The 25,579-nt window shown below is 36.5% G+C and overlaps 1 protein-coding gene across 1 annotated transcript; it reads left to right on the forward strand.

Moving 5' to 3' along the window:
• Positions 1 to 77: 77 nt before the first annotated feature.
• Positions 78 to 23,329, forward strand: LOC127858730 (ankyrin repeat domain-containing protein 26-like). Its single transcript, XM_052395974.1, has 15 exons — positions 78 to 208; positions 2,024 to 2,212; positions 3,414 to 3,629; positions 4,479 to 4,598; positions 6,005 to 6,076; positions 7,985 to 8,083; positions 11,180 to 11,304; positions 12,429 to 12,498; positions 13,480 to 13,494; positions 15,253 to 15,351; positions 16,203 to 16,373; positions 18,556 to 18,759; positions 20,658 to 20,836; positions 22,041 to 22,180; positions 23,160 to 23,329. The coding sequence occupies exons 1-15, from the start codon at positions 176 to 178 to the stop codon at positions 23,276 to 23,278; spliced, it is 1,851 nt and encodes a 616-aa protein (XP_052251934.1). The 5' UTR covers positions 78 to 175; the 3' UTR covers positions 23,279 to 23,329.
• Positions 23,330 to 25,579: the final 2,250 nt, after the last annotated feature.

Here is a 25,579-nt window from a genome sequence, read left to right on the forward strand (position 1 = left end):
TATGTATAAAATGAGACATATCTACTGGTCAGTGTTATAACGAGCCCTTCTTTCCCTTACTGCAGACTGTCCAGGTCTTCAGCACGAGAACCTGACCTTGAAGCAGCAGGTGGACACGGCGCAGCACCTTGCCAGCGACCGCGCAGGCTACGACCTCCAGGAGAAACTAAACGCTATGATAGCCTCTCTCAAGGCGGACCATGACAAGGTAAGATTGAGTGAACTGTGAACTTGAACCTTCATGTGCCTAAAGTGTCGTCACAGATAAACCTGTGTATTCACTACGCTCATGCCTAAAGTGTCGTCACAGATAAACCTGTGTATTCACGTTACGCTCATGCCTAAAGTGTCGTCACAGATAAACCTGTGTAATCACGTTACGCTCATGCCTAAAGTGTCGTCACAGATAAACCTGTGTATTCACGTAACGCTCATGCCTAAAGTGTCGTCACAGATAAACCTGTGTATTCACGTTACGCTCCTGCATAAAGTGTCGTCACAGATAAACCTGTGTTATCACGTTACGCTCATGCCTAAAGTGTCGTCACAGATAAACCTGTGTATTCACGTAACGCTCATGCCTAAAGTGTCGTCACAGATAAACCTGTGTATTCACGTTACGCTCCTGCATAAAGTGTCGTCACAGATAAACCTGTGTATTCACTTTACGCTCATGCCTAAAGTGTCGTCACAGATAAACCTGTGTATTCACGTAACTCTCATGCCTAAAGTGTCGTCACAGATAAACCTGTGTATTCACGTTACGCTCATGCCTAAAGTGTCGTCACAGATAAACCTGTGTATTCACGTTACGCTCATGCCTAAAGTGTCTTCACAGATAAACCTGTGTATTCACGTTACGCTCATGCCTAAAGACAGTGTCGTCACAGATAAACCTGTGTATTCACGTTACGCTCATGCCTAAAGTGTCATCACAGATAAACCTGTGTATTCACGTTACGCTCATGCCTAAAGTGTTGTCACAGATAAACCTGTGTATTCACGTTACGCTCATGCCTAAAGTGTCGTCACAGATAAACCTGTGTATTCACGTTATGCTCATGCCTAAAGTGCCGTCACAGATAAACCTGTGTATTCATGTTACGCTCATGCCTAAAGTGTCGTCACAGATAAACCTGTGTATTCACGTAACGCTCATGCCTAAAGTGTCGTCACAGATAAACCTGTGTATTCACGTTACGCTCATGGCCTAAAGTGTCGTACACAGATAAACCTGTGTATTCACGTAACGCTCATTGCCTAAAGTGTCGTCACGATAAACCTGTGTATTCACGTTACGCTCATGCCTAAAGTGTCGTCACAGAATAAAACTGTGTATTCACGTAACGCTCATGCCTAAAGTGTCATCACAGATAAACCTGTGTATTCACGTAACGCTCATTGCATTAGCCCGTTTTCCCCAGAGTAAGGCTCACTTATTTTCTAAAAGAGGGATTGCAAGGAACTTTATGCATTGATACCCGTGTTTGTGTGTTATTGGTTAGAAGTTGTCTTACCGGTATGTTTTGATGGCATTAATCAGACATGAAAAGTGCAGTCCGCACAGGCTTATCAGGGTCGACACTTTCCGCCTAAATTGGATTTTGCTAGAGAAGACACTTCATTTAAACGAAAAAATGTCATAAAAGCGGAAAGGTCATCCCAGATTAGCCTGTGAGGATTGCACAGGCTAATCTGGGGACCACTCAAAGTGGTGTTAACTATTTCTACTTTTATTCTGCAAGTGCATTCAATGTAATTTTGATAGTTGAATAATTTTGAAAGCTTTGGAACAATTGCTTGAAAATTTTTACCAATGTAAGAAGTACACCAATCGGCAATGTTTCCCTAACTTCATAGAGAATGTCAAGCTCAATTGGTGACCCAGCTTCAGTTTCAAAAATCTTATTAATAGAATCATGCCTCCTATAATTAATATACGCAAAGAAAAATATATACATCAAGCATAATATAACTCATAGTTCCTAACTTATTAGTTAGTGCCTAAATTTCCATTTTTCAGGCGCGTGCCAATTTAGAGGAGAAGAACAACAGCCTTCAGGACACGATCACCCGACTACGAGAGGAGATTCGCAACTCTGAAAATCGCCGTAGCAACCTTGAGCAGGATATACGGCGTCTAAATCAAGAACAGAATGAATTCGTTAGGAAGCTATCAATGGCCGAAGCATCTCTTGATGTCACTAATAAGGTAACAATTCACAGAAATACTGATATTAGGTAATAGGATTTTAACATTAAGAATACTTCTGTTTATTTGTTTTAAGTGATTTAAGATGAAATGTATTTTTATGTCCCCCACCCTCTATAGTGGGGGGCATATTGTTTTTGCCCTGTCTGTTGGTCTGTACGTTGGTCTGTTTGCTCCAACTTTAACAGTTGCAATAATTTTTTCAATATTCAAGATAGCAACTTGATATTTGGCATGCATGTGTATCTCATGGAGCTGCACATTTTGAGTGGTAAAAGGTCAAGGTCATTCTTCAAGGTCAGAGGTCAAATATATGTGGCCAAAATCGCTCATTTTATGAATACTTTTTCAATATTGAAGATAGCAACTTGATATTTGGCATGCATGTGTATCTCATGGAGCTGCACATTTTGAGTGGTGAAAGGTCACGGTCAAGGTCATCCTTCAAGGTCAGAGGTCAAATATATGTGGCCAAAATCGCTCATTTTATGAATACTTTGACAATATTGAAGATACCAACTTGATATTTGGCATGCATGTGTATCTCATGGAGCCGCACATTTTGAGTGGTGAAAGGTCAAGGTCATTCTTCAAGGTCAAAGGTAAAGTATATGTGGCCAAAATCGCTCATTTTATGAATACTTTGGCAATATTGAAGATACCAACTTGATATTTGGCATGCATGTGTATCTCATGGAGTTACACATTTTGAGTGGTGAAAGGTCAAGGTCATCCTTCAAGGTCAAATGTCAAACAAAAACAAAAAAATTCAAAGCGGCGCAGAAGGGGACATATTGTTTCTGACAAACACATATCTTGTTAGATTCAAAATATTTTCCTCCATTTAAATAATCTTAACATTGAACTCAAATATAGTGAGCCAATACAGAGCTACAAACTTTCTTTGTCACTCTGCACAGGCTAATCAGGGACAACACTTTCTGCTTTTATTGTATTTTTCATTTAAAGGAATACTCTTCTTGAGGAAAATCATTTTTAGGCAGAAAATGTCATCCCTGATTAGCCTGTGCAGACAGGCTTATCTAGGGAGCCACTTTATGCACATGCATTTAACCCTGTTTAATCATTTTTTATTTCATCTCTCATGTTGGTAAAAAAGCTCTTCCTTGCCAATGTTTACTCTAATTTAAGTGCTGTATGACAATAAATAAGGTCTGACCTTGACCTCTCTCCCCTGCAGTCACGAGAACACCTAGAGCAGGAACGTGCGGCCTTAAAGATCGAGATAGAGAAGCTGCAGGCGCGCTACAACACAGCACAGGAGAAGACCATCGAGGCTCAAACGCGGATGGGTGAGCTGGTGGACAGACTGGACCGCACAGAGCAGAGCAGACTGATTTCCAGTCAACAGCTGGCCGATACCTCTGCCACCATGCACGCCTTTAACAGCTCCAAGGTAGCCATGAGCCCGCACAAACATTTGCCTTTATAATTTTTGAAACTTTATGTTTTTTGCTACTTAAATGTCTCAAATTGGGTAAACTACTAGTAGTATACTTTCAATTTATTAATTATTTTTTTTAATTGCTTTTTTCAAAGAATTTTAAGATTTGATTTTTAATTCTCTGTCTGTGATCTGCGCATGCAAAGTCAAACATTGCATAAGACTTGCAGACAAAGATTCATTAAATTAGCCGCATCAATAGGTCTTATGCCGTTTGCAGTCAATGAAGCTCCTGACAAGCCTGAGCATCTGCATAGTCTGGTCAGGAGCTACCCTCAGGTTTTTTTTTCCTTCTTTGTGACCCGCCGAAAATCCGCCCTTTCCCCTTCGATTTTTTGTTCCCCTCAGCTGGTAAATTTTCCCCTAGATTTCATTTTCCCCTCCAAAAAAATTTTTTTTTTTTTTTTTTTTTAACCTTTAAATTTATAAGTTAACCTGATCCAGTGTAGAAAATAAAAAAATAATGCATAATTAAATTTTCTGTTTCCTTGAATTTGTTTTAAAAACAGTAAAATATGCTTAATTTATTATTTAAGTCTTTCCTTATTTTCCCCCAAAATCCGGCGTTTCGTGTGATTTTTTCCCCCAAAATCCGGCGTTTCGCACGATTTTTTTCCCCTCAAAAAAGGCCAGGCCCTTTCCGCAAAATCAGATAAAAACCCCTGACCCTGCTGGCTAATGAGAACATAAAACCTTGCAGGCCAGTTCTAAATGAAGTATTGTAATGTCAAAATAATCATGTAACATATGTCAGTATATCTGATAACAGTTACCACAGCCACTTTGATGACATGTATTCAGGCTGAGCTGGAGGAGAACTACCAGAAGCTTCAGGTGGATAACGTGAGACTGGACGCGGAGTTGAAACACGAGAAACAGAAGACAGACATGCTACAGAGGGACCTGGCCGACTCACAGAAGGTAGCGGGCAGTAAGAGAGACTGGGGGGAGGGGGGGGTACCAGTCAGTAATAAATAACTGGCTGACTCACAGAAGGTAGGGGGCAGTTAGAGAGACTGGGGGGAGGGGGGGGGGGGGGGTACCAGTCAGTAATAAATGAACTGGCTGACTCACAGAAGGTAGGGGCAGTTATACCATTCAGTGAGCCTTGTTCTGGGAAAACTGGGCCTCTTTCATGTGCGGAAAGTGTCCTCCCTGATTAGCCTGTGCCTGCTGCACAGTCTTATCAGGGACCACTCTTTCCCCCTTAGACTGAATTTCTGTTAAGAAGTGACTTCCTTGGAACAAAAAATAACATTAAAGGGGAAAGTGTCGACCAAGATTAGCCTGTGCAGACTGAAAAGACTAATCTGGGTCGACACATTGCGCACATACAGCAAGCCCTGGGTTTACCCAGAAATGGAGGTTCCAATCTTTTTATGTGTGTCAATCAAACGCATAATTCATTTTAATTATCAAATTAATAGGGTGTTTTATATCTGATCATTCCTCTCATATTACTTGTTTACTCACATTTTCCTGTCAGAAACATAATAAATAGAGGATATTTGTCGGATTCGATGGAATATCGATTTTATTTCATGAGTGATTACATCAAATAATATTTTCACGAGTGGTACAGCCACGAGCGAAAATATGTATTTTTTATGATCACGAGTGAATTAAAATCGATATTCCATCGAATCCAACAAATTTCTTTTTTTTTTTTTTTTACCGCTTATTTACATCGTAAAAGCGTTTAATAGGATAATTTCACTGCATTTATGACGTCATTTCGTTACAAAAATGACGTCATTCCACAGTAAAACAGTGAAAAATATCGCTGTTTAAAACAGTGAAATACCAGTTTTATTTCACTGTGTTTCTCTATAAACCACCGGAAAGCATAAAATAAAGTGTAATAATGAGTGGTGGCAGGTATGCAAATTAATTTATAATGTATGCATATGTATGTAATGTTTATGTACTAATAATCTATAATTATAAACTAATACTTTACAAAGCATTTCTGTGTATCCATTTCTACCAAATACCACAATTGAGACAAATGTAAAGACATGTGGCACCTGATCTCAGTAGTGATAGTAACCAAAGTTTAAATGATTGTAATGGTAATTGCTAATCCTGGATATATTCCAAATCTTTTTATTAAAATGGCATATTTAAAAAATGTCTTAGTCGAATTTTCAGATGTATTTACTTCTTTTATGAAATTAATATTCTGATAGGAAGAATTATTCAAACTTTTTGCACAGTTGTGAAAGCATTGCCAGGACAGTTATTGTGTCATTCGTGTTACTGGTGACATCTTTGTGTGTGTTTGTATGAATGTATGTATGTATGTATGTAACCAAATGTGAATACAGGTGCGGAGTAGCCTAGAGGCGCTGTGTTCTAACCTCAAGTCAACTAACGCACATCTGGAGGAAAAGCTAGGGGTAAAGTCCATTTACACTTCACTACCATTCTACTATCTTGTATTCATGAACCAAGTCTTTGACTTAAGAAGACTAAATTAGCCTGGTTATGGGAAAATTGGGCTAAATGCATGTGCGTAAAGTGTCTTCCCAGAAGAGCCTGTGCAGTCCGCACAGGCTAATCACAGATGTCACTTTACGCTTTTGTGGATAATTGTAATTTAAAGAAATCTCTTCTTAGCAAAAATCTAGTCTAGATGGAAAGTGTTGTCCATGAATATATAATAAAATATTAGATTTTCTTACATTATTTTTTGAGCATTTACATATCTTGACATAGTAAAACCAACCAGTTGGGGATTTTGTAGCTATGTACTTAAATATTCATTGTTACAGTGTTTTAATACACAGATTAATCTAAAAAATGTTAAAGTAAATAATTTATCAATGACATATTTATTTATTTTTCTGTCAAAGGTACTTCTGTAGTGTTTATGAATATATTATATTTTTTATTTTGCCATTTTTAGATCGTATATGTTATTTTCTTGATATATAAGTGTTTTGAGATTCTTTCATAAGGCATGGATAAGTTACACAAAATAGTGCATGTTTACAATACATCACTAACCGCTCATTCAGTTCTATGTGTTTAGACCAGTCACATGATTAAATCTAGTGATAGTTAATATGCGCACTCTTGCCTGTTATAATGTTTATATTGCATGTGAGCAGCTGTCTGGGAAAACGGGTATTAATTCATGTGCTTAAAGTGTCATCCCTGATTAGCCTATGGAGTCCGCACAGTCTTATCAGAGGTGTCGTCTTCTTTTTTTGTAGAATGTGTTGTTCAAAAGAAGTCTCTTCTTTACAAAAATCCAGTTAATGTGGAAAAAATTGTCCCTGATAAGCCCGTGCAAACTGCTCTGGCTAATCTGGGACAACACTTTACGCACATATGTTAAGCCCTGTTTTTCCTGAGCGCGCCTCATGTTTATTGATGTGTTTTGGTTGGTAGCCTGATCAGCTGAGAGAGGTCACGGCCAGTGTAAGTTTGCCACGTAGTATCTCAATGAATAACGAGTGTTCTGTGCCTGTAGTGTTCTGATGTAGCAAAGTTTTCAACATCTTGTTGTTGGAGTGTTCTATATTGCTTTTTTCCTGAAGTAATAATAATGTTTGCTGGACCTTTTATTTGAAAAAACTTACAAAATATTGTTTAAATGTATATTCTTAAAACTAAATTAATAACATCTGTTGATCATCTGAAATTCTAATTTCATGTTTTTTCCCACTTTTGGCTAGAAATGTCACATGATTAAAGCATTGCTATTACTTGATCTTTCCTGTTCAGTCAGAATGAACTACTTTTGCTGCATGCAGTGCTTTGATTGGATCTCTGTTCTGTGCATGAACACATCTTTGATTTTTTGTGCTTCCATTGCATGGCTGAAGTGCAGTTTTCTATTGTTTTCTGCTTATAGCTTGCCTTGCATTCGTTTGATGTAGATGATCTGTGTAGTTTGTCAAGTAAATAGATTTATCTTTTGGTAGCACTAGCTTTATGTTTCTAAACCTTTGCAAGTCAATACAGAACTTTTCGTAGACAAATCTTAATAAATGATTATACAGCAGTACATTTTCATTGTATATTATATTAAAAATATGTTATAAAACAATATTCAAATGGTGATATTTATCCAATTATTTGAACGGCTTTTGTTTTAAGTGATAGAAATGTTACAATCTAACTTCTATTCTAAAACTGAAATGATTGTGTACAATACAAAGCATATAGGTATGTTAGATCTGTATTGACTTGGTATAGTGCATGTTCTCGTAGAGTTTCCATGGGGACCATGGCATGGCGTTCCACCTGTCAATCATTCTATGTATTAACCTATCTCTGACTTCTGCCCCTCCCCTCAGGGTGAGGTAGCCAATCGTAGCGCTCTTGTCAGGGAAGCTGAGGACCACAAGGGTTTGTGGGAACAGGAAGTACTTTCACGATCAAAACTGGGCCTCAGGGTAAGCTCTCTTTTATTTCCGTTCAGTTCTGTTGGAGTTTTTTCACCTCAGTTACTTGTTCTTTTCCTCATAGCACTGGACCTTTCATTTTGTGATGCACTCTTCTTTGTTCGGTGATTTGTTGAAAAACAACAACGGATGCCTTTGTTTTTATTTTCTTTGTCACAACTGAGAAATATATTTAATTCCCATATCACAGATGTGATTTTTCCTCCTTTAAACTGATTTCCTCCCTTTAATATCTAACTTATTTTACAAATAGTTATACACTTTGCTGGATCTGTATACATATAGGATCTGGCACGAGTTGTCATCATACCATATTTTATTAAACGAGTTCAGGAATTTTGTTAGTAAGCGAGCCTTTGGCGAGCTTACTAACGAATTTTCTGGACGAGTTTAATAAAATATAGTATGATATGACAAAGAGTGTCAGATCTTTTTTATCACATGCTTTTAAATGTGCAAATTAAATAAATATTTACGCAAACATAATGATAAATCCGAATGTTGATTACATTTTGTGACATCATTTGACGTTTCAACGTCATTTCAGCAAAATAACAAAATGCAATTGGTCAATAAACAAAAACTTAGCCAATGAAAACGCTTAAAAATGTTGTATTACACATGTGTAATATAAAAAAAAATGTAATGGTTGTATTACATGGGAAACAGGGTATAACATATGATAAAAGTAAAGAGTTAAGTTGAACACTGTAAGGGGGGTAGAGCATTTTCCTCTCCTATGGTGGTACTTTAATCACACCCCTTCATAATCCTTTTTATTTATGTCAGTAAATAATAATAATATCCAACACACACATGCATTTGCAAAATGTTCTTCTCTTAAAACCTGTAACAGAAGCTATAAAATCTTTGTAAGTTGCACATTTTTGCTTTAACAATATGACACATGCCCTGACAATGTATTCAACACTTAATAACTGTGTTTTTAATATATTCATGTGTTCATTGTCTTATGTGTCTTATTAGTATTTTCAGAATGTTATTGGGATGGTTCAAGTGTCTATGTTTAAAAACTTATTTACTGCAGTGTATGTTTTATTTATGTGAGCCATGCTCTCTATGAAATTGGGGTTTAATGAATGTGCGTAAAGTATTGTCACAGATTAGCCTATGCAGTATGCACAGGCTAATTAGGGACAACACTTTCTGCTTTTGTGATATTTTTCGTTTCAAGAAAGTCTCTTCTTAGCAAAAATCAATTTTTTGCGGAAAGTGTCATCCCTGATTAGCCTTGCGGACTGCACAGGCTAATCTGGGATGACACTTTACTCACATGCATTAAATTCCTTTTTCATATAGTAAGGCCCATATAAAAAAACAGCAATGTGTATAAAGTCCTTGACCAAATTTGAAAGCATTTAATGTTTATGATTCAGTACTTGTTTACGAAAGACTTTTTTCTTTATTCCGTTATAAAAGGTGAAAAATAAGTATGGATCAAAAGGTCAACATGAACTGAAGAAGTTTAAATACACAAGATGTATTTTAATGTAATATGAAAGTAAATGAACAACACTTGAATAAATGTCAGGGTGTTATGGCTTGCACTGGCAGGTCTCAGTCTCAGGGTGTTATGGCTTGCATTGGCAGGTCTCAGTCTGTTAAGTATTGTTAGGTTAATCTTATAATACACAATGTCGACTGGGATTTAAATGTTCATTATAACCAGTTGTTAATAATGAGAACTATTTAATTGTTTCAAGTATTAATCATGTGTCCTAAAATGAATGGAATGTAAACTTTCATAAATGTGATCATTATTAAAATTACCCATTATTCAAATTGCACAACTCGAAAAAGTTAAATGCATATATATATTTATTGATACTTTCAACTTCTGAAGTGTGGGATAGCATAATTGAGGAAGTTAGAAAATGTGCATGCATGTTGTTTTTTTTAGAAACATGTATATTTTAATTTTATTTCATTATGACAACAATATGCTTGGTAAAATGTAACTGTTTAGGGTAAGATCTTTGAAGTAAATTAAGATGTTCATACTGATCAATTGGAACGTTTAATCAAGAAAAATAGATAAAAAATGGTGTTACTAACTTCAACTATAGAAGGGAAGCAAGAATAGAGAATAGCAGTAGAAAGTGGTCAAAATGACAGGCAAAATGGTTGCCATGGATGGGGAGGGTCAGATTGTTCAACAGAAAGTTGTTGCAATACATCTGGCAGTGCAAGACCTGGTGAGACAGCATGAACTTTATGTCTTACTATGTTGAGAGTCATATTGCTTATTATATTTATGATTTACCATGAACTAAAATACTGTAAATAATGTCTTATGGAACATGATTTACAAAATAAAAAACATAAACAATTAAATGTATGTTGTACAAATAAATTTATTATCTCCCTTTTATAACATTATCAATTTACCTTTTCTGGGAATCAAGTCCTCTGTCCAGTGTGCATTTACCCATGAAGGCATGAAGGCTGATGCAATGTCACATAATAATCATTTATTAGTCAGATGCAAAATACTTTTTGGTCATTCAATACTACTGTGTTTGTTTTTGTCAATATTTAATGGCCACACTTGCATTTACCTAAACATTCCTGATTAAATGATTAAAACATAAAATAATGTTCATCTCAAAATTTAATTCATCACCAATTCACTCTATAAGTTGAACCTTAGTAAATATATTTGTATTGAAAACACTTTTTATTATAAATTTTGAAGCATTTAAATTAGCAAAAGAACAACACTAATTTCCCAATTATAGTCAAATTACCTAGACTTTCTCCAATCCAAAGGGACCTGGCCCCATTCCGAAAATGGTGGGAAAAAACACTGATGTAAGAAAAAGTCTGCTTTAGCAAGTATTGATATTAAAGACCAAAAATATAATGATATCAATAAAAAAAATCATGATAAGTTGATGTACAGAATGAAATAAATAAAATACTTTTTCTGAAAATGACATTCGGTCGATCCTTCCATTGACAATATCAATGTCACATGATGACACATTTCTGTAATAACCCATAATTCCCTGTCCCATACAGATTGTCACTCTCATGTAATGCCCACTCCCTCCCTCTCTGGTACAGATTGCCCAGTTGGAGCGTCACAAGCAGGAGACAGCGACTCACCTGGAGGAGGAGAAGAGACGTACACGCAAGGCCCTGCAGGAGAAGAAACTGGCAGAGACTAAACTGGAGTCAGAGCAGGAAAAGTGAGTCAGCGAGCCAGGACCTTAAACTGTCCTTTTAATGGCTGAACTTTAATGCAAACATTTGAATTTTTATGCCTCCCTTCGAAGAAGAGGGAGTATATTGTTTTGCACATGTCGGTTGGTCCGTTGGTCGGTCGGTCCGTCCACCAGATGGTTTCCGGATGATAACTCAAGAACGCTTAGGCCTAGGATCATGAAATTTCATAGGTACATTGATCATGACTGGCAGATGACCCCTATTAATTTTCAGGTCACTAGGTCAAAGGTCGAGGTCACAGTGACTCGAAACAGTTAAATTGTTTCCTGATGATAACTCAAGAATAATTAGGCCTAGGATCATGAAACTTCATAGGTACATTGATCATGACTGGCAGATGACCTATAGTGATTTTCAGGTCACTAGGTCAAAGGTCAAGGTCCTACTGACAAAAAACGTATTCACACAATGGCTGCCACTACAACTGACAGCCCATATGGGGGGCATGCATGTTTTACAAACAGCCCTTGTTTAATTGGGATTTTCCATAGTTCTAAAATACAAATAGGACAATTTGTTGGTAATTTACCAGTATGGAAACCATATAACTTGAAGGAAAAATGAAATTTGTATGAGCCATCATCTACTTACTTACTTGTTTGCAATTTTAAGAAATAATCTTTGTTCTTACTCTGATTTATGTTTTGATTTTTGGTACTGGGCTAAAGTTCACAAAGATTGGTGCAAAACAAAGAAAACAATATATAAGTTCTCATTTTGAATTCTCCTTTTTTTAAAGACAAAGAGAAAAAATAATTGAATTGATTAGAAACGTATGTCACATGCATTTGTATTAAGAATATATTGGATGGCATAGTTTTAGCAGCATAGTTTTGTTTTTGAAATATTGTTAATCTGTTGATTTGAAATACATTTGAATCTTTCTTTTGGAAAATGGGGCTTAATACATATGCATAGTGTTGTCCCAGATTAGTGTAGTCCACACGGGCTTATCAGGGATTAAATGTTCAGACTAAACTGGAAAAATACCATAAAGGGGATAGTTTTATCCTGATTAGCCAGTGTGGATATGCATTTAAGCCCAATTTCCCTGAGTGAGGCTTATATGTGTGTTACTCTGATTCAGGTGTCAAAACCTACAGAAGGAGGTAGCCAATCTGAAGGCGTACCTCAAGGTTGCGAAGAAACGACTCAGGGTAGGTAACTGGTACTACTCTATGGACTGGGGCATGACCCAGCTGTTGGGGTGGGTTGGGTCGCAGTTTCAAGGGATTGGACTAGGAATTTAATCTTCTATGAGTCAGAAGAGAGGGCTTAATAAATAAGCATAGGATGTTTGGGAAAATATGGTATTACATGTACATAGTAGAGACATGAGCACAACTGGGCACCCCAGCATTCAGGTCCAACAGCAAGGGGATGGCATGTAAATGAAAAAAATCCGTATTCATAGTACAGTTTTATTATATTCAGACTGCATACTCAAGAGGTAGTTGTTTATATGCAGCCTGTTCTTATTCTTCTCTGTCCTCTGATTTACTGACTCTGATCTCACTTATGTTGACATTTTATTTTCATGAGCTGGGTCATGTGAAAATGTGTCTTATGACATATGCGGCCATATGAGCATTTGCGCAGTCTGGTCAGGAGCTAAGCTGCAGTCATTTTGGTCTCATGAGTGGACAAGGGAGCTCCTGACCAGACTGAGTGTGGATGTTATGGAGCTATGCTTTCAATATCATGCTTAAGACCTAGTTTTGAATGACGCGGATCATGCTTTCGTGGTAATGCTAAGTTCATTATTGGTTTGTCATATAATGCTGTAGACATGTTTGCATGGAATTGAATATGATAACACTCACAGATAAATAGTCACTGAATTAGCTATTGTTTGTTTTAACTGAAAATAAAGACAATTGTAATAATTGCTACCATGCTTCATTAGCGATTTAACAACTTTCCCACTACCTTGTTTTAGTAAGCAGATACAAGTTTTACAGTATAGGAATGATTGTTAGATTTATTTTAATTTTATTTTTATTGTTTTTTTTTGCAAGCTAAATAAATCTGTTGATAGACTTGCTTAGGACTGTGTTCTTTACTTCATGATACCAGAGTTATGCATGGAATGCAGTTCTGTTGTTTCCATGGTGACCATGTATGTTTTTATTTCCCAGGATCCCGACAGTGATGTATGTATCCCTAGACGTTGTTACAGTTTTATTTATCTCCGTTAGCTCGGTGGCCAGTTTTACTGACATGTTCTGCAGTTTAAATGGCCACGGGGTTTTATATTCTTTTTAGTTACTGTTTGGTTTTATATGGTCAGATTAAAGATTTGTATTTAGTTGGCAAACTTGGTATTTAGTTGTTGTGTTGTAAATGTGTTTATAGTAAACAAGTAGTCTTCTGCTATAATGGTTCTTACCAGTACTGCATATTTGTAATATTATTTTGAGGTTAATACTTACAAGTTTTGTATTGCTTATAAAAAGCGTATCTTTATAATTGTGTAGAAAGGCACGTACAGTTACTATGCATGTATTTACACCAACTTGTTCTCAAGTATTTCCTGTTTATAGTTTTGTCCTGTTTGGTAGTTTTTGTTCGAGCGTTTCTCTGTTTTTTGCTATTTGCTAACATGCTGCCCTGCCTTTGTTTGCCTTAGTTTGCATGCCTTAATAATGCCATTTACTTACATTTACAATCATAATTGATAGTATGCTAGTTATTTAAAACATTTTTTTTTTATTATTTCAGTATTGCATAAGCAAACATTATTTAATTTTTATGATGTAACTTAAGAATTCAAAAGGTGCTTTTTCAGATAAGGTTTTAGTTGTATGCCCCCTTTGAAAACGTCTGCATACAGCAGTTGCACTATCCGTCTGTTTTGTCTGTCCAAGACTTAGTGTCTGTATGTTTGTCTGAAAATTCTTGTCTCAGCCATAACATTGCAATATAGTATTTGATTTTAAATAACTGGGCTCAAAAGGAAACCATCAAAAGAAAACGTGTCATATATAATACTACTACTTCAAAGCTCAAGGTCACTCTTAAAGGTCAAAGGTGAAATTTAGCCACAAAACAGCTTGAAAATTCCTGTCTTAGTCATAATTTCGCCATTTATTGATGGACTTTAATATAACGTATTCCATCATTATGAAGACTACATCTTGCTTGTATTACTGTCTCCTTACCTCAAAAGGCAAGGCCACATTTAGAGGTCAAAAGTCCTATTAAGCCATAAAACAGTTTTAAAATTTCTGTCTCAACCGTATCTTTGCCAATTATTGATATATTTGAAATAGCTTGGCAAAAATGTTAACAATCGTAAGACAAGGAGTTGTTTGTAAAGCTTATCTCCCTACCTCAAAGGTCAAGGTTACACATCGAGGTCAAAGGTACAATTTGCCATAAAATACTTTTTCTTAACTTTGTCATTGATCATGAAATGTTTTAATAAAATACCACTTATGTCCATCATGAGAAGGTGAAGTTGTATGTGTATCATTCATCTCCCCACCTCAGAGGTCAAGGTAACATGTAGGGGTCAGAAGTCAAAGTTTACCATATAGCAACTTGTTTTTGACATTAATGGAGATTTGAGACAATTGTTAAAAACATCATGTTCTAAAGAAGTTATCATTAAGAATAATTGTATTAATTATTGCAAGGTGATTTGTCTTATGCAATAATACTTTTATAGTACATTAACTTTCTAAAACTAATCAGGGTTTCTTTATTAGACAGATTTTGAAATGTTCTTAATAACAAAACCAATTCATAGTAGCAATTGAAGTTTGAGTGTGAGCATTAACAAATATGCATGTATCTGACAAATATATCTGATATAGATATGTCAGGTAGATGGACCAGTTTTCACACTCTATCCTGGCTAGATAAGAGTTGTCTACCCTACTGTTTACCCTGCTTTCCTCCAATCTCAGGCTATGGACTCGAAAGACACAAAGATCTCGAGTCTTCACTCAGCGTTTGACAAGGAGAGACACGCCATGGAGGAGATGTTAGTCAGTGTTAAAGCTCAGGTATGCAGGTGCTTGCTGTGGTGTAGAGCAGGTGACACTAACATAGGTGATATAGAGCCTGTGACGTAGGGCGTTTTATAAAGTGTGTAGCTGAACGCACACTTCAACCAGTGTTACATGATATACATGGTGTGATTTAGATATGTATAGGTCAATTGTTTGAGAATGTCTTTATGCTTTAATAATAAGGAAGTATTTTAGTTGTTTCAATGTCTTTCAATGTCACACTGTTCCTTTCATGCTTGTATAATAACTTTTACAAATGACGTTTTTTTTAAACAAAAAAGACCTACAAATGTTTGTTTTTTTCCCTCTAATGGATAATAATCACAATGTTTAAAAAATTAACTCGACTTCACATCTTCAATTCACATGACCTAGTATATTCTAATCGTCTTCAATTTAACTGTCCTTTGTCAAATGAAGTGTCGGTTAAATTTATTCCGCAAACGCCAACCTTATAACTACTGTATTTCCTATTATCTAAAAAGAATTAGAAATAGAAAAAAAGTGAAAGCCTGAAGGGTCGTTTTGTATTTGGGATGTTCATATATTCTGGTTTACAAGGGAAGTTTTTTAAGAAAAATATGCTTGTGCGGAAAGTGTTGTCCCAGACCATGGATGACACATTCCGCAAAGACTGTATTTTCATTTAGAAATGACTCCCCTTAAACAAAGTCTTGCATCAAAGCAGAATTGTCGATTCACTACCCTCGTCTCTTAATTTATCACCCTCTTTGTACCCCCAATTTGCCTAGTATTCACTATGTCTATATCTTATTAATTACCCTCTATGTACCCCCAATATGCCTAGTATTCACTCCTGTCTATGTACTGCCATGTCTGCTCAGTTGGAGCACATGAAGATTCAGCTACAAGATGAGGTGGAGGAGAAGGAACGAATGAGTCAGAAGAACAATCAGCTGGAAACCGAGTTGAAAACATTGAAAAAACTGGAGCGCTCTGTAGACAAGATTGACCGTAGTAAACGTAAACTGGAAGAGGAGTTCAGATTGTACAAGGTACATTGCATCAGCCGGTGCAGGGGCCGTTGTTTACCACCTGTGCAGAGTATGCATGTTACCAGCATGGATGTTGGTTTGTTGTTGTGCATGGTTATAGTGCAGATACTTGTGCACACAAATTATTGTTCTGCTGTTGCGGAAGTTAACTGTTGACTGATTTCTTCACTACAGTTTTGTGTTCACTACACTGAAGTTTTGATGAATGGATGAATGACTTTACAGTTGATTGTTCCTTTCTTGATGTACTCATTTTGGTGCCTAGGGCTGTGATTTCCAACCAGTGATGGGAGCACGGTTACATGGCCAGAGATCTATCACCCTTGTTCTTCACAGAGTTCTTGTTGTTAAGCTTATCAATTTTTTTCAGAAAGTCCATAATAGAAGATGCATGTGTGCACATATGTTGTTTATTGGTGTTGATATTTGCTGGCCATGCACTTATTTGTCTCTTTATCATGCATGTGTTATCATATGATGCTGTAAAATAATTTCTGTTTCTAAAATACGTTTAACAATTTGTACACTCCTTTCAGAGCTAAAAATTTGATATGATTAGGCTTGGGAATATGGGTCCTAAGCCAAACATGGCAAGGGTAGCTTGAGACCAGCCTACGCTGCCAGCATATGGCATGAGACCCATTTTGGCACGACACTATTCATTTTAAATTACTATGTTTTCTTTTATAGCATGTTACATGCGAGCTTAATGTTCTTTCTCTATACACTACTTCATTAATGCATTGTAATCAATGAAATGACCAATATAAATGTTCATTACTTATATTATCTTAGACAGCTACAGCCATTTTTTCACATTTGTTAACAATAACTTTCATTGACAATCAGTTAATAATGATTTTTTTTTCTTTTGTAATTTTACTGTTTTTAATTTAGTTTCTTTTTATTCTTATTTGTCTATCTTTCTTTGACATGTTTTTTTATTATCCAGGAACCATGAGGAACTAATGTTTATGTGGTATCTCTATTCTAGATAGATGTAGTTAATATGAGTCGCGTTCTGAGAAAACTGGGCATAATGCATGTGCGTAAAGTGTCATCCATGATTAGCCTGTGCGGACTGCACAGGCTAATCTGGGATGACACTTTACGCACATGCATTATGCCCAGTTTTCTAAGAACGCAAGTCATATCTAGATTGAAGACAGAATAAGCATTGTTGGAAAACATTATAATTTATTTGAGCCGCACTCTGTGAAATAGGGGGTTTAATGCATGTGCTTAAAGTGTCGTCCCAGATTAGCCTGTGCAATCAGGGCTTATCAGGGATGACACTTTCCGCCAAAACTTGATTTTTGCTAAGAAGAGACTTTCTTGACACGAAAAATATCATACAAGCGGAAAGTATTGTCCCTGATTAGCCTGTGTGGACTGCACAGGCTAATCTGTGACGACACCTTACGGACATGCATTTAACCACTTTTTCACAGAGCACGGCCCATTTGTATATTAAGCCTACTGTAAGTATTGCATAGTTTCATGTGTACATTTAGATTTGATACTAAGCTCATTTGAGTTTTAAGTTTTAGTTATAAAAGATAATGGATTAAATAATGGATTGATAGTAATGCTTTATTGGACTTATTTTTGGAAACAGCATACTGGTAGTTGTGTTCTTTTTCAACATAGTTGTGTTCATTTTTTATGAAGAAAATAAAAATTAATATACCGGTAATATAAGCAATATTGAGTGGATTAAAAAAAGTTAACAGTGAGAAAAAATATCTCTACAAACATTGTGTTCTTTAAATTATATTGAAATTTGCTGAAAGTGGCAGTTTCCATGTTTATACATGTTTTTTGTGTTTTTATTTTCATCTAAATAGATGGAACATTTTTCTTAAAAAAAGGAATGAGAAAAACAGAAATTTGTACTATTTATCAAAACTGTATGTATGCCTTATGGTATTTTGATGGCAGAATATCAATAGTGGATTCATATTCCTATCCCCTTTTTGGCTTAAAAATGTAATGTGTTGGCCAGTTTTTGTTTTTTTCTGGAAAGAAGTTTTTTCTTGAAAATGTTGCACAGAAAATATTCTTTAAACACATAAAATAAGTAATTGGGTATAATTAAACTGGAAAAAAAAGAAAATGACAAACATTATTTCTCCAAGTAGCCATGTTAGCTCTAACATTTTCTTTGCTGACATATTTCCAGAACTCGGTGGAGGCAGGTTACACAGAGAAGTCGTCGGTGGAAGAGGCCAAGAAAGAGATCGAGGCTCGGTTCCGGCTTGAACTCAACCGCAAACTCGATGAGGTGAATAACTACTTGGAGGAGCAGGCTCGAACTCGACAGAAACTTGACCGAAGTCGCGAGGAGCAGGACAGCAAGCTGAGGAACGAGAACAAGAAAATGGAGGTAGGTCGCGGAGACAGTAGGGCCTTCATGTTGTTGTGTTCTCTCTGCGTATGTATATTTTTCTTTAAACTAGTTTTTAAACAGAAATTTGGTTTGGGATAAATTCTTTCATAAATTTAAATTTAACTAGACCTGCAGTGTCAGGTTTGGGTACCCTTTACACTGGTTGAAACTCAGAATACTTTGCAAGACTCTGATCCCAATTGTAATCAGTTAATCTTTATATTTGGTGTTTTGTTATAAAAGTAGCATATAAAATCAAGAATTTCTCCCGATATAGTTTCAAGAGTTTTATTGTTTGAAATAATACTGTAATTAGGGTGCTCCCAAAAATATGAAAGTATTAGAATATTGTTCTCCAACCCTCCAATACATGAGATAAGTTAGAGAAAAGGTGTAAAAAAAAATGGCTAAAAAATATCAACATTTAGGACTTGCACAACGCTTTTTATGCCCCCGGATCTAATGATAGGTATACCGGTATTGTTTTTGGCCTGTCTGTCTGTCATTCTGTCACTCTGTCCCAAAACTTTAACCTTGGTTAAAGTTTTGCGATAACTTTTGCAATAACTTTTGCAATATTGAAGATAGCAACTTGATATTTCACATGCACGTGTATCTCATTTAGCTGCACATTTTGAGTAGTGAAAGGTCAAGGTCATCCTTCCAGGTCAAATGCCAAATATGTGGCTTCAAAGCGACGCAATAGGGGGCATTGTGTTTATGACAAACACATTTCTTGTTTTATTTTTAATACACGCTGCATAATACTAAAGCCATTATATTTATATAAATAATTGTGTTAATTGATAAATCTATGCCTGGTTATAATTCTCTTTATTCTAGGAGGCATGTAAGGTATCTTTGGTTGCTGTTTGCTCGATTTTGCTATGCTTATAGAGTCCTGTTGACCTTATGGATTTTAGGCTCACAATTGCTAGATGGTTTCTATAGTAATGTATAAATGCTAGTTGCAGTGCACTTGTTATTATGTGATTCTTGATTTGTTTTACTTAGAACAAGTATACAAAATTGTATATATTTCTTTAGCAAATGTTATCAATTTGAATGATAAAGGAATACTACGTCTTTTTAAAGTCATGACAGTTGCTGACATTAGTCTAATGGGTTACTTTTAACACAGTTTACTTTCTTCTGTAGACATTTTAAACAGAAAATTTGCATTTCTCAATTAAGTGAAAAAGCAAGAGCTTTCTTTAAATTTTTGCAAAACTTCTTAACCCTTTCCCACTCAGAAGCAATGTGAAAATGGCAGTCTGTTCATGTTTTATGCTGTTTGCTGCTCGCCAGTATCTAAGGGTTGGACATGAAGCCTTTAAAACTTGAATCCAGTAAAAAAAGTTGTTTAATTAAATTTAACTTTCTAAGGGACTACAAATGTGTCAAAATACGTATCTAAGTGGTTAATGGTTAATAATACTCCTTTGTACTCAATGACTACCCACTGTACACCTAGCAACCCAGAGGTCAGGGCTTTGATCCCTGTCATGGTTGAATTCTTAAATTCTCCCCACAGATACCAAGTACTGGTTCTACTCAAGAAAACGTATCGATAGCATCTCAATTAGCATTAGGCTTTTGAGGCAATGAAGATAAATAAAATGTGTTTTGCACTAAATAAATACTTGGGAATTGAGTCACATTTGGGAAAACCACATGAGCTTGCTCAGTCTCTGCAGGCTTATAAGGGATGACACTTTCCACATTTTGATGGAATTTCAAAAATTCAGTCTTTACAGAAAGTGTCCTCCCTGATAGTTGTCCCTAACCCTGTGCAGACAGGCTAATCTGGGACGACACTTTCTCATAATGAATTAATCATGGTTTTCCAGAACGTGGAACAAATAAATATGTTATAAAATGTCTCTGTCCCCCAGGAGGAGGTGACAGACCTGCGTGTGAAGTACGAGCAGGCTGTGGCCAGGCTGGAGACCAAGGACCTGGAGGCACGCAGGTACCGCGACCTCTACGAGTCAGAGATGCAGTGGCGTATGAAGCTCTCTGAGCAGGTCTACCACTCCACGGACAAGGCATTCGCTTTCAAGAACAAGTTTGTGTACGTATGCTTTTGGGTAGTTTTAAGGCATTTGCTTTCAAGAACAAGTTTGTGTACGTATGCGTAAGGGTGTTTTAACACCTTGCTTATTCTTATTGAGGATCTGTTTATAACTGCAAAGTTTGAAGGGATGTATTGGAGTTTTGTTACGTTTTCAGCATTAAGTTGTTTTTGAAGTGAACTACATGGACTTAAACTTTTTTTGATTTTTGAGAATAAAGTGAATCTTAAAAATATATTGCAATCAAAAAGTATAATTACATGTGCAACTAACAATTTTTACATGAGTTATCCACTTAACCAAGTTATGTGCTCTTTCCATTTAATTGAACTTAAAAAATGTCATGAAATGAGCTTCTGTCTGAGAAACAACGGATAAATGCACATGAGTAAAATGTTGTTTCAGATTAGCCTGTGCAGTCTTCATAGGCTAATCAGGGATGACACTTTCTGCCTAAACTGGATTGTTGCTAAAAAGATACTTCCTTTCAACAAAAAATATAATACCAGCTGAAAGTATTTTCCCTGAATAGCACAGGCTAATCTGGGAAGACACTTGATGCACATGCATTCAGCCTCATTTTCCCAGAGTGAGGCTCGCATGTAGACATGCCACCATGTTCATGCTCGTATGTAGACATGCCACCATGTTCATGCTCGTATGTAGACATGCCACCATGTTCATGCTCATATGTAGACATGCCACCATGTTCATGCTCGTATGTAGACATGCCACCATGTTCATGCTCGTATGTAGGCATGCCACCATGTTCATGCTCGTATTTAGACATGCCACCATGTTCATGCTCGTATGTAGACATGCCAACATGTTCATGCTCGCATGTAGGCATGCCACCATGTTCATGCTCGTATGTAGACATGCAACCATGTTCATGCTTGTATGTAGGCATGCCACGATGTTCATGCTCGTATGTAGACATGCAACCATGTTCATGCTCGTATGTAGGCATGCCACCATGTTAATGCTCGTATGTAGGCATTCCACCATGTTCATGCTCGTATGTAGACATGCCACCATGTTCATGCTCGTATGTAGGCATGCCACCATGTTCATGCTCGTATGTAGACATGCCACCATGTTCATGCTCTTATGTAGGCATGCCATGTTCATGCTCGTATGTAGGCATGCCACCATGTTCATGCCCATAGGGTCCTATATGCCAAGTTGTGTGGTAATTTCCAGTGCTGAGCGACAGAAGAGTCGACTGTACGGCAGCATGAACAACGTGAACGGTCACATGCTGGACATGAGTCGTGACGACGTGCTTAGTAACCGACTGAGGGCAGAGCTTGACCGCAGTATTGCTAAACACCTTGAGGCTGGTATGTTCACAGTTGGGGGTGAGGCTAGTATGTACCCAGGTGTGGGTGAGAGGCTGGTATGTACCCAGGTGGGGAGAGACTGGTATGTTAACAACTGGGTAGAGGGGCATGAACCTGTTTTCACTCTTAAGCAGTCTCCGATAAACAAAGAAAGGGAAAATGCTCGAGAGACCACAAATTTTCCAATAGCAAAGGCAAGTTAGTCAATAACATTTCCTTAGATTGAATCAACAAATACTTAATTCAGAAAATGCTTATGGCATTTATTTTGTAAATCCATGAGGCATTTCCTAGAACAGTCTGTACAACAAACAGAACAGTACTTGAATCAGCTGTTGCTTAAAATTGTATTTGTATCTGTAATCATTCTTTTGCCTTTAAAAGACAAAAACATGTGAGCAATAATTAATCTTTTGAGAATGTGTCTCGAAATTATTATTCCTTCATATGAGCCTGGCTCTTGGAAATGTGACTTAATGCATTTGCATAAAGTGTCGTCTTACATAAGCCTGTGAAATCTGCACATGCTAATCAGGTACGACACTTATTGCTTTTATTGTATTTTTCATTGAAAGTGATAAGCCTGAGCAGATGGCACAGCCTAATCTGGGAGGACATTTCACACATGCATTAAGCCCTGGTTTACCAGATCAAGGCACATATGTATATTCAACATCATTGCTGATAGTATGCTGTAGTGGTATTGCCCTTTTCCCCCATAAGAAGCAAAGTGAAAATGGCTTTTGCAAGCAGCATGAAACCAGAACAGCCTGGGAGTTACTTGCAGTCTATTCAGGTTGTATGCTGTTTGCTGCTCATCAGTTTTCAAGGGTTGGAAATGAAGCCTTTAAAATGTAAATTTAGTAAGAAAGGTCTTAAATTAAATGTAACTTTCAAAGGGACTACAAATGCGTAAAAATACCTATCTAAGAAGTAAAGGGCTAGTCTCTACATGTGCCTCTAATGGTCCTGTTTTCAGCCCCCCATGACCAGCTCCACCCACTGCTCAGTAGAGAGGACCCCGTGCTGGGATCCTCAAACTTTGCCAAAGCCAGCGCAGACTACATCCAAGTGTTAAAACAAAAGTACTGTGTATAGCAGAGGAATAATCAAATCATGCAATAAATGGAACTCTCCGTCCATATGATATTTATTTTTTAATGTTTTTACTTTGTTTACAATTATCAAATGTGATTTTTATGCCCCCCTTCGAAGAAGAGGGGGTATATTGCTTTGCTCATGTCGGTCTGTCTGTCGGTCGGTCTGTCCGTCCACCAGGTGGTTGTCAGACGATAACTCAAGAACGCTTGGGCCTAGGATCATGAAACTTCATAGGTACATTGATCATGACTCGCAGATGACCCCTATTGATTTTGAGGTCACTAGGTCAAAGGTCAAGGTCACGGTGACCCGAAATAGTAAAATGGTTTTTAAATGATAACTCAAGAACACATATGCCTAGGATCATGAAACTTCATGGGTAGATTGATCATGACTCGAAGATGACCCCTATTGATTTTGAGGTCACTAGGTCAAAGGTCAAGGTCACGGTGACCCGAAATAGTAAAATGGTTTCCGGATGATAACTCAAGAATGCATACGCCTAGGATCATGAAACTTCATTGGTAGATTGATCATGACTCGCAGATGACCCCTATTGATTTTGAGGTCACTAGGTCAAAGGTCAAGGTCACGGTGACCCGAAATAGTAAAATGGTTTTCGGATGATAACTCAAGAACGCATGTGCCAAAGATCATGAAACTTGATAGGTAGATTGATCATGACTCGCAGATGACCCCTATTGATTTTGAGGTCACAAGGTCAAAGGTCAAGGTCACGGTGACCTGAATTAGTTAAATGGTGTCCGGATGATAACTCAAGAATGTTTATGGCTAGGAGCATGAAACTTCATAGGTACATTGATCATGACTGGCAGATGACCCCTATTGATTTTCAGGTCACCAGGTCAAAGGTCAAGGTCACAGTGACAAAACACATATTCACACAATGGCTCTCACTACAACGGAGAGCCCATATGGGGGGCATGCATGTTTTACAAACAGCCCTTGTGAGATTTTATTTGTGATAAATATCTGTATTGCCAGTATGATACCAAACATTGCATGGATAATGTTTCTGCGCTTCAGTTATGGTTTTAAGGCTAAACAGAGTGCTGAGAAATGAACCATTTCCAGGATTGTGTGCAACAGTCACCACAATTGCCAAATACATTGTGAATATTCATAAATAGAGATTATGTAATTACTTTCCATTATTAGTGATTTCTTCATTTCATTGTATAATTTAGTACACAAAAAAGTGATTCCATCTGATTATGTAACCAAGTCTTTAGTATCCATAATTAACACTTTATGTGTATGACTGTTTATTTTCGGAGGCAAGGATAATGTTAATAAAGTGTACGGGTAAAATTTTAACACTAGTTTTAAATGTGGTAAAATTTTAAAAAGCCTTTATTTTCAATAATGCAGCTATATCTTTTATCCTAATTACTTACACGTTATTAACACCAAACTATGAACTAGCAGGTAGTGAAAACAGTAACCGGAAGTATATTTTATATTGCATGTAGTTTTCTGCATGACAATACATGAACACGCCACTTATAATTGTTTTCGTAGTGTAACATGGGGAAGAGGAGATATTTGTCCAGGAGACATTCTTTCAAACAATTAACCATCCGATTTATAATACTTTTGAGTCTGTATTGCAATCTTCACACCTTAATTCTGGTAATTCATCTAAAGAAAGTGAACATTTCACTAAATTTTGTCTTCTTTGTAATTGTTAAATGAAATACTTTGCATATTTCAAACAGCCAAATTCAAAATACATCTTGCTCTCCTGGTTTTCTCCTCCATTTTGATTTCGTCCTTTTGTCACAAAGTTGAGCCATACAGTTATACATGACATGTAAGTCTTGTCTGAATTCATGTGATGTACTTATATATCATTTGTATATATTTTACCGTGCATATTGTGTATATATAAAAATATATTATATACATTAATTATTATACAAGTTTTATACATAAAACAAGAAAACAAAAATACAATGAATAAATATTATATGCATTTGGTTTTGTTATTTTGACACAAACATGACATTATAAAGCGATTTGTTCACAGATTGAAGGATAATTTGAAATTTGTCAGTAAATTGAGAGTACAAATGTATAACCATGAAACTATAGTTCCTTTACAATAACAAGACTAGCATGTATGAAACAATAAAGGATTTCCTCTGCGTGGCACGAAAAACTGTTCTTCTGATAAAATAGAGGATATTTGTTGGGTTTGGTGGAACATCAATTTTTATTGACGTGTGATCATCAAAAGTTTGAAATTTATAATTTCGACAATATGTGACCGAGTTC

This window comes from Dreissena polymorpha, chromosome 1, assembly GCF_020536995.1.
Source record: "Dreissena polymorpha isolate Duluth1 chromosome 1, UMN_Dpol_1.0, whole genome shotgun sequence".
NCBI classification, from domain to species: domain Eukaryota; kingdom Metazoa; phylum Mollusca; class Bivalvia; order Myida; family Dreissenidae; genus Dreissena; species Dreissena polymorpha.

Excerpts from the sequence above, each read along its gene's own strand:
- LOC127858730 (XM_052395974.1), top strand. The coding sequence starts at position 176 with ATGATAGCCTCTCTCAAGGCGGACCATGACAAG. Across the intron at positions 209-2,023 it reads TCAAGGCGGACCATGACAAG|GCGCGTGCCAATTTAGAGGA; the intron begins GTAAGATTGAGT and ends TCCATTTTTCAG. Across the intron at positions 2,213-3,413 it reads CTCTTGATGTCACTAATAAG|TCACGAGAACACCTAGAGCA; the intron begins GTAACAATTCAC and ends TCTCCCCTGCAG.